General features: G+C 33.3%; 1 protein-coding gene across 1 annotated transcript; it reads right to left on the bottom strand.

The window, feature by feature from the left end:
- Window positions 1–1,929: 1,929 nt before the first annotated feature.
- Window positions 1,930–8,666, bottom strand: LOC130803056 (phosphoinositide phospholipase C 2-like). The gene is made up of 9 exons (XM_057667213.1): window positions 8,042–8,666; window positions 5,699–5,895; window positions 4,977–5,112; window positions 4,620–4,853; window positions 4,128–4,360; window positions 3,563–3,680; window positions 3,321–3,473; window positions 3,147–3,233; window positions 1,930–2,622 (listed from the first exon to the last, which is right to left on the bottom strand). The coding sequence occupies exons 1-9, from the start codon at window positions 8,348–8,350 to the stop codon at window positions 2,329–2,331; spliced, it is 1,761 nt and encodes a 586-aa protein (XP_057523196.1). The 5' UTR covers window positions 8,351–8,666; the 3' UTR covers window positions 1,930–2,328.
- Window positions 8,667–10,183: the final 1,517 nt, after the last annotated feature.

The raw sequence follows: 10,183 nt of genomic DNA, 5'->3' as shown, positions 1-10,183 counted from the left end.
AACGAAAAAAAGTAAATCTAAACACCCCTACTATAAGTATTTTGCCGAAACTTTTGAATTTTAACTAAATTTTTCTCTAATAAAATATAATATCTAACTAATATTTACCAAAATTTTCATAACTAGCTTTAGCAAATACTTCTACAACTTTGGCTAATACTTAATACATTTATCAAACATATCCTATATTTTTTTTCTTGTTATTTTTGCAATCATTTAAACAAGTCTAATTGGTGGCTAAAATTTGATTATATTAACTATATTATTAAGTAGTGGTATTATACCGTTATTTATCACAAATTCTTATGAGAAGCAGCCTGTTTAAGAGACTCTATCTAATTAGGCAGGTCCATAAAGGAAAATATAAAGTAAGAGAAGGCATTAAATTTGTAACAACCCGACTTACCGTTGACTGAGTAAACAGGGTCAATACGGGGTTTATTTACGAAGAAACTTAAATCTCAATTCCAAAACTTGTGCAAAGGGATCACCAGTTCTATAACATAGCTATATCAGCTAATTCTCAATCCAAACATCTAAATTAATCACAAAGTAATCATAAAAGTCACTATAAAAGTCCAACATAACCAATACAATCTAGTTCAATATACATTTACCAAAACCTAATACAAAACTACAACTTCTCACGTTCTCATCTCAATTTAACATCCATGTAACTCTAATCATCACCGCTAACCCATCGTACCTGACTGATTCCGATCTATAAACAGTCTAAAAGATGGAAACAATAGGGTGTCAGGTAAAACTGAATGAGAAGTAACAATCCAAAACAACAAAACACAGTAATTCAAAAATAAGTTTAAAAGCAATATCAGTTTCCTAGATCTATGTGCGCATAGGGAGTCTAGTTGAGAGGAACATCCATAGCTCTAAGGCTATGTCACTCTCGGATGACGCTAGTCAATATTTGAATGACAATTCACCTTAAAATAGGGAGTAAGGGAGATTTTTTCTCTACTCTGTCAATGACCAGCTCGTGAGTCCGATCCATTGACCATATCAATATCAGCATAATCATTCATAAATTTGTCTCAACAATATAAATTTCACAACAACTTTAGTAAAATAATTTTCAAAACTGTAGTCTGGCCAAACCCTTTAAGGGACTGCTACTACTCATCATTACTGTCACTTCAAGGAGTCAAGTTTGATACGCAACTATCAGCTAGAATGATTCGACAGAGAGAACGTCTTCTGAAGCATAACAATAAACATAATATCACTAAGTGCACTCGAGACAGCTAATCTAACATATAACTTATTACATCTCCTCCTAAGACTGTGACTTAATCATGAATTATATTCTAACATTTCTAAGCATTAAAGGATTATGCACTTCTAACTTAAACACTCCATATATCATCAAAATATTATAACCGCATTCTAGATCGTCTCTCAGAGCTCTTATTTATTCATTCATGCTATGAATTACTTGGGCAAACACTTGATGACTCATGTAGTTGTCACTTGTCAGTAATAAATGATACACAATATGTCACTTTTAGTATCAATATCAAGAGAGATGGATTATTTAGCATTTATCATCTTCGAAATGAAAAATTATGAATATTATTGGTTGCACTTGTAAATGGTCATGCTTGTTATTCATAAGCATCTGATTCCATTGAGTCCTACATTTTCATTCATGTCTAAGATAGTAGATGCTAAATCTTTTATATCCCTAAAATTGCTTCTAATAGTGACAGTGTGAGAAAAAAATGTTATTTTCAGTAGCCATCTCAAAGGGATGGTCAACAGAGGAATAGTGGTAATACGTACTCGATGCAACTATACATATATACCAAACTCGAATTGAAAATCGCTCAAATTTTCCTTCGCCTAATCGGCTGATCCGAAAGAAACAAGACCATTTAGAACAATTGGGACACACATCAAAGGAAATACAAGTTTTTGCAATCAATCAAATTGTTTCTCGAGTAAATTTTGATAATAATTGAAGAGAAAAAGAAACTTCTCATGTCGAATTCGAGTATTATCGATACATTACATAAAAAAGAAATGCATAGACGAACAAATGAACTAAATCTTAACGTCAGAACATTATTCTCACTCACATGAACACATAAGGAACTAAAAATAGAAACACACTATTCACAACACTCAAATGAACCATACTTGCAATCAAAAAAATTATTCATAAACATCCCACTCTACAATCATTCTCACACGTCGTTACAAGCCTTCAATGTCTCGTTATATCGTAGACCAAATGCCCCCCTCGCATTTCACACACAACGGCAGATCAGGCACACCAAAGGGGGCAATTCTAATTCAAAATGATAGAACTCAATCGAATTGGAAACGCATCAGTAGTTTGACTGATGAGTACTTGATTCCCTCGCGGCTATAGAGTGGAACAGACCGGACACCTTCTCTAAGCTCCCAAACAGGCAAACATGTTTGACCACCGAAATCATCTTTCTCGGACATGTCATACTCGTGAACTTCAACTCGAAGAAGTGCAAGTTCGGGGACTGTTAATGGGAATTTGAATTCTTCATTCCAGGCCGGTATCCAGTTATCTTCGAGTGTTTTCGTTTTCTTCATTATAGTATCGGCTGCAACTCCTGCTATTCCCACCTGAAATCAAAGATTTGCTAGAAATTAAAGACAATACCCAAGAAGACACTAAAAAATCGGAGCATATTATTATAAGCAGAAATGCTTCAATACTTTTAGACGATCAAAAAAGCAACAACAACAATTACAAAGCCGTAGCCCAAAAGATTAGGTTGGGCAGTGTCACATAATTTGCTAATTTCCTCGCGAATTATGGTCGGTTTTGGGTTATTCTAGGGCAAACTTGAGCAAATTGCGAATTCAAAAAGCAAATTAGCTAGCGAATTATGTTACACTGGTTGTAAAGCAAATGAGCAAGCGAATTCGGTTTTGGGTTATGCTTCAATATTTTTCTAGCGTGGGCTATTTTATGGTCAGTTTGAGCGAATCACGAATTTGAAAAGCAAATTAACCATTGAACTATGTAACATTGGTCCTAACTTGGAGAAAAAGCCTAAACAATCCATGCATTAATCTTTCAAATTTACAATTAGATTTGGATTATGAGAACAAATCACTGAGATGGTGTTACTTCATAAGCTTACCCTAACATAGAAATCCGGAGGAGAATATTGATCAAAATGCGTGCTCTTAAAATCGTAATACCATCCCTCTCCCATATATACAGTTACCTACAAAACATTGAAACTAAAAGTTATTTCATGAAACCCGAAGAATTTTCCATCAACATCCATATTAATTGGGTGTACGCCACAAACCTTCAAAATCTTTTTCACTGAAAGATTCGCTTTCGGATCAAATACCTCACCGTTAGAACCGCTATTCAGAAGAAAATCGGGTTTTTTAACATACCCACATCCACCATTAGCTCTGAACATCCCTTGCATCAACCAGAGTGATCTACCGTATCCCTGTCGATGGAGGGAAGTTTTTTCTCATGATGCACAAGGACAAAGAATAAAAATGAATTACATGACATCGACAAAGCGGGAATTTAAACCTGCATGTTAAATGCAACCATCTGCGCTCCATGCATCCATCCAATGAGAGGGTTGTAATTCGAAGAGGTAATTCGGGTGCCCTTAGGGTAGATCCTAAGCATATTATTCTGTGTAAACCTGAAAAATAAGAAACAGAACTTTGTATAGCTAGTTGCGGGTTCAAAATGAGATTTACAATTGTCGTTACACATGATAAAAGAGGGGATCGGCGTAGAGCAACTAATATGCAAATATGTACAGTAAAGTGATTGCCTCATGGCCATTTTTGCCAATAGGTATAAATAAGCCAGTAAGATATCAATGATTACAAGGGCGTGACTGCGTGGGCCATATAAGAGGGGTTCAGTGTGCCATTAAACGCATACCATTTTGGTAACACATGAATTTCCTCCCATCCTTTACGATTTTGGTTTCGTTTAAGGGGTCGGAAATTCAGCTCTTGAATTTCCGACCCCTTAAACGAAACCAAAATCGTAAATGACGGGAGGAAATTCGGGTGTTATATTATAAAGAAAATTAGAGAGCAATATGGACCAAGAGAAATGCTAAAACTTCTGTAAATACCTAACAATCTCCTTTCCATAACGAGATGCCGCCTTTTCAAGTTGTTGTTCACTCAAGCTAAGACGTCTGACCTTGTCAGGATCCACCTTTAGTGCCGCGCCTAGACCACCCTTTGGCTTTCCAGCATGAATAGAAATAAGACGTGTATATTCTGGTGCCTCGAACTTTTTTGATGCGTTAATATCATCATCATCCTCGTCCTCATCATCTCCATCATCTCCGTCATCCATGTCCTAGTTCAAGCATCCATTCAGTTAACAAAAAAATGCAATTAAAATGAGATTATAGTGCAAAATGAGATTGTCGTTCCAATCATGGTAAAGGCCACAAATCAATTTGTCGGTCAATGCAGATGGTTTTACGATTGTCTAGCCTATATTTTGGTTGCGATAACCGGTAAGCTTACAAACCTTTACAATATAGCTGTGATGCGTTGATGCAGAAAATATTTAGTACTATATAATTAGTGGATTTCTAAAAAAAAAAAATTACCTTATGACTGTTCTGAGTTCTAAGACTCGGAAGCTCCTTTCCCCAAGCTTCCTCGTCTCCAGAATCTTTGCTAGGCCCCTGTGAATCTTCTTTCGCATCTTTGGCTTCATTGTACTCTTTTGGAGGTTTAGTTGATATCATAACACGTTGCTTTAGTGATTCAGGGGACGGAAGTTCCTTAAAACATTCTGAGTCCGGTAGAAACAGTGTCTCCTCAAATGTTTCGCTTATCATCTACACATAAGATAAAATATGACTTGAGTCGTATCCCACATAATTGTCCACTTTTTCCAATGACCAAAGGCCCGAAACCCACAAGTGCTGAATTAGCATAAAAAGTATCAACTAGAGATTTACCTCCGCAGTTTTAGCTTGAAGATCAGCAGTAAGATGGTCTTCAAGAGTTATAACGACAGGATACTCGGAAGCAGAGAAAGCGTGTTCCTTGATGGACTTTAAGCATTTAATGAACTCAACAGGCGCAGTCATTGTCCTATAAATCATACGCATCATACCCAAGAATTCATATATCAGGAAAATACTATAGAAAGGAACAATTGAGTGAGCATCTTTAAGAAGAAAAAAATAGGGAAATTTCATGTGGTAACCCTGAGTTTTTTTTACTTTTCCACAAATATTTTTTAAATTCATGTGGTGACCTTAAACTTCCAAGTTTTCCATGTGGTAGACAAAATATTAAGTTTTTGGTTAAATTAAGTACTTATTTTGACTAGATTTTGAAATATGTGGTCAATTAGGGTAGGGTGATCACGACGTTTGTTTTTTGAAAAAAAATGTCATTGCGTTGGGTAAAAGTAGCGTAAAGCTAACAACAAACTTCTTTTTTGTCTACCACGTGGAAAAGTTGAAAGGTCAAGGTCACCACGTGGATTAAAAAAAATGTTTGTCTACCACGTGAAAAAGCCGAAAGTTCAGGATTACCACATGGAATTTCCTAAAAAATTATCAGAAAATTAAACAAGCTTCGCTCAAGAAAGTTGGTAATTAGCTTATTGTCGTGGAATCTACAAAATGTTCCATTTCAGCATGTGCTTCTTGATTTAAGAGTAAACACGTACCCTCCATGAAGAACATCGACATTGTCTTTAGAAGAATTAGGCCAGATATCGAGCTCAATCACTCTCACAGACTTTTGTAGCGCTTGTATGATAGGAACGTCACTACAGTCGCTGGTTAGTTGATTCCCTGTTAGATAGGAATTGTGACCAGTATATATGAAATAATGCGACAATGGAGCAGTCATATCTTGGTGCACCTGCAATAAATTAACATATGGCTGCAGTTTAAGCACAAATCTTCTAAACTACCACACAGTAAACTAAAGATCACGTATGAAGTATAAGGTAGCCATCGCAAGATAAAAGTTTGAACATAGCAGACTCCCAAACAAAAAGAGAATAATCAAGCTGTCACAAAAGTTGTACATCATCGATAACATAACATACTAATGGCCTAATGGGGCAGGTTCTCAAATGCTTCCAACCAGGGTAATTCGATACACAACCTTATCCAACAATTGAAAAAAACCCTTTAGAGTTGCCTTACCACACATTTGAAAGGTGATTGTTTCTTTTAGACCTTTAACTATAAAGGCAACTAGCTCATATATCAAAGATTTGATGATAGTTTAATGAATGTAAGATCTTGAAATGGTAGAAAGACATAGTGAAAAATAGCTGACAAAAAATATCTCAGCTTGTAGAAATATAGTATCATGTGGATTGTTAACAAGATGTGACCTATAGAGGTAAGAGGGCGGACAATAACAAATTATACTATCAATCCAGTGGTAGTCTGTCCTGCAATTTTAGCTTCAACGTTTTACTCGTTTTCTACATGATTCCAGGACATGAAGCACAATAACTAAAAGGTCTCCTAAAATGTGATTCGCAAACATAAAATCCAATTTGTTTGAATGTAAAGCAAAACCAAAGACGGCAATTACGTTACAAATGCAACGCCAGATGGAATCATACAATTGAAATCGTTTCTCAAAATCAAGTAATCTTTCTGTTTTTAAAGCTATATACACCTCCCTCAATGGCCCGTTTAGTGAGTGGTAATAAACGGTGGTAATGAAAATGAAAACTAGTGTAATTTTGGTTTGATTAATCTCTTGGCCACCTTGATGGTCATGCTTATCCAACTTTAATCATCTCATTTTCTTCATATAATTCATTCCAATGCATTACCGTTAGAAGAGGTGGTATTAGGTAATAATGAAAATTTATAAACAAAAACTTTTTTGTGATCAAACTTTCATCACCATGGGAATCACATGGAACTTTTGATGAAATTTTACACTATAAATCATTCCCATCACCACCATTTGATATCACTAACTAAAGGGCCGCAAATACAACAAAAACAAGGAAAAAAATCTATGACAATACCATAGGCTAGTCTTTCCATCCAGATTTTGTTTTTGCATTGTCTCAAAAAAGAAACTACAAACAAACCTTATACAAATCCACCATTTTTAACCTCACCACAATACCTAAAAGCAACAGTGGCATAATAGGTAACCTAATCATAAATCACTGCTACATTATGGTAGGAAGATGCCGACTTTTCCTCATATGTATAAGCACATGTAACTATTAATTTGAGAGAAAGAAGTATCTTTTTGGCATGCGTCTATTTGAAAATGGCTATTGGTTGGAGCTGTTGTGGTTACTACCAAATGTATTGACTGATTTGGTAACCAGTTGTTATGGAGATGTTTGGTAAAAATTATTTGTTAGTTGTTTATTTTTACAAAAAATAGGTCAAAAAGGCAAAAGCCTCTTTAGTTTTGAATTAAAAGTCTGATATTCAACTAGCTTAAAAGTCATTAATCAAACACCTTTTTAGTCGCTTAAACCAACCAAAAAGCTAAAACCAACTAGTCAATCTGAAAGCCATTTGCCAAACACTCCCTACTCCCAACTCAAGTGCAAACACCAAGCATAACAATCCTAAGATCAACCATAACCATCTTCTCATCCTCAATAGTTCATTCATCTTACTCAATGAGCTAAATTAAGCATAAGTAACATAAAAGCCAAAACTACAGTACATAAAATCAATGTGAACAAACATAATTAGAAAATTCTACAAATATCTGCTCATCTGCAACTTGCTATACCTTTCCACAACTCTTCCTTAGCTAATGAATCAAAAAGACAGGATTAATCAACAATTAAGTAAATTATAGAGTTTTTCAGTTTGTATTCCAACACATAACCTTACTGGGTCCCACCACATACAATCAGAAAACCCAATCTACTCATAGATACAAACTTTTATTAAACCCACAAATATTTACCTATAATCAAACTATTTAAACCATTAGCATTACAAATAAACCACAAAATTAAATTAACCAGATAAAAAAACAACCCAAAAACACAGAAATTTACCTCATTCTTAGGAGAAAGGGGAGGATTAAGATCCCCAAACAGATACTTAAAAAACCCTTCAAGATTAAGACCAGACTTATGAAACACAATTACATGTCTAATATTATCAATAATTGCTTGTGCATCTTGAACAGTAGCTTCTTTTTCCTTTTGCTCTTCAACCAAAAAACGATGAAGATGATTTGTAGACATAACTCCATTTTCAGAGTATTTGCCAAACAAGGCCTTAACCTCTTGAGGAGCTTCAGATACTGCAAGTTTAAACCTTCTTCTGCAACAAAAACACACTTTATATGTCTGTCTTGACATTTTTATGAAGATGTAAGGAGATTAGAATTCTGGGTTTTGGTTTTTTTCCAACAAATTTAGAGTAAGAACAGGAATAAACAGATAATTTAGAGCAAAAGAGTGAGTGACATTTGACTTTTTCTTTTTTTCTTTTGAGGAATTTTTTGTATTTTGGACAAATATGATTTTTGATATCTTTATTTATTATTATTATAATATGATTGATGATTAAAAATGATGAATCATGATTCATGAATGTTTTTGGGTTAAGTTTAGGATAAATAAATTTTATTCAAAGAAAAAGAAGAAATTTTTAATGAAGGGAATATAAGATTGTGTGTTGATTAATCTTGGTGAAAGATTTTAGTATTTACAGACAGATAGGGGTTGTCAACATTGGGACCCAAGTGACAATTATTACTTTCATGTAGGGACTTTTCTTCTCCCAATGTCCCATGAATATGATTATAGGAATTACTTGATGTATCCTTTTGAAATTGCAATAGACATCGTTATTGTTAATATTAACGGTAGAAATAGATATAACAAGGATTCAAGATCCATTGCAAATCTTGTAGAAATCTATTTTATTTGACCTATTCTTTTGAGAGACCGTCTCTGATCGATGAGACGGTTTCAAAATAAGTTTATATGTTGATATTTGTATTAGTTGGGTTATTTAGCCTATGTATAAAGAGCGTCTCAAAAAAAACCCTCTCATATAAAAATTTGTGATTTTATTTCAAGAGTTTGTGTTTTTTAAGGGCTCTAAGGATTAAGGTCTTATGCGAAGTTGAATTTAGGACTTATGAAAAAATTAAGGGTCTAGATTAAGATTTATTTTTAGAATTTTAAAACCCATTTATGTAAATAAATTTTTAGGCTGAATTTGAATTGGGGTTCAATGCTTTAGCTCCTTAAGGTTATAACTTGGAACTACACCCAACCCTCAATTAGGGTTTAAAAAAGGGTTGAGTCTAGTATCGACATGAACTCTGAATTGACCATCTTTAGATAAAATGATTATTTATATTATGTGGATGATATTAAAATAAAAAAATACATAAACAAGAATAAAGAAAGTTATGAAAATATTTCCATCAAAAATTGTGACAAACTAGCTAGAAATAAGAATAAAAGTTTAAAAAATATAACAATTTTACGGAAATATAGGAACTAATATGTATTGCTCCGTTCTTTTGAATTAACATGAAAGAGTAAATTGAGTGTTATTAAAAAAATATAAATATTTGATTATTAATAAAGAGAAATTAATATCAATGAATGAAATATACAAATATGATAAGGAATTTCCAAAAAAAAATAAAGAAAAAAAATGAATGAGACTAGTTGACTAGGGAAGCTAACGTTCAAGCTTTTAGGTGGACGACCAAATCTGTTTTTTTAATCAACACAGCCTACGTGTTGTTGCCGTGTTGGAAATAATTTTGGACATAAGGCCATATAAAATTGACCCCATTTCTCCATCAAAATTGTTTAATACGAGTAGCTATCTTATAAATTAAACAAATATCCAAAGTTCAACCTAATGATATTTTATGGTGCAATTTATAATACTCTTTTCATTTTTTCTTTTCAAACGTGATATTTACTTTTCAGTACTATTTATTAATTAATCTTAGTTTTCAATTTATTCTTAAAATATAAATTAAAATATGATTAAATTTGAATATTATTCATCTATCAATCTTAGTGTTCAATTTATTCTTAAAATATAAATTAAAATATGGTTTAAATGTGATCTATTTGATTCATCTCAATATAAGATGTATTAAAATCTATTTTTTATAATTTTTAATTATGCACAAATTAGAGATATTAAAAATTAAATTA

The sequence above is a fragment of the Amaranthus tricolor genome, chromosome 16 (genome assembly GCF_026212465.1).
Source record: "Amaranthus tricolor cultivar Red isolate AtriRed21 chromosome 16, ASM2621246v1, whole genome shotgun sequence".
Classification (NCBI taxonomy): Eukaryota; Viridiplantae; Streptophyta; class Magnoliopsida; order Caryophyllales; family Amaranthaceae; genus Amaranthus; species Amaranthus tricolor.
Note: the sequence above shows the minus strand (reverse complement) of the source record. Positions and strands in the feature narration are given on the sequence as shown.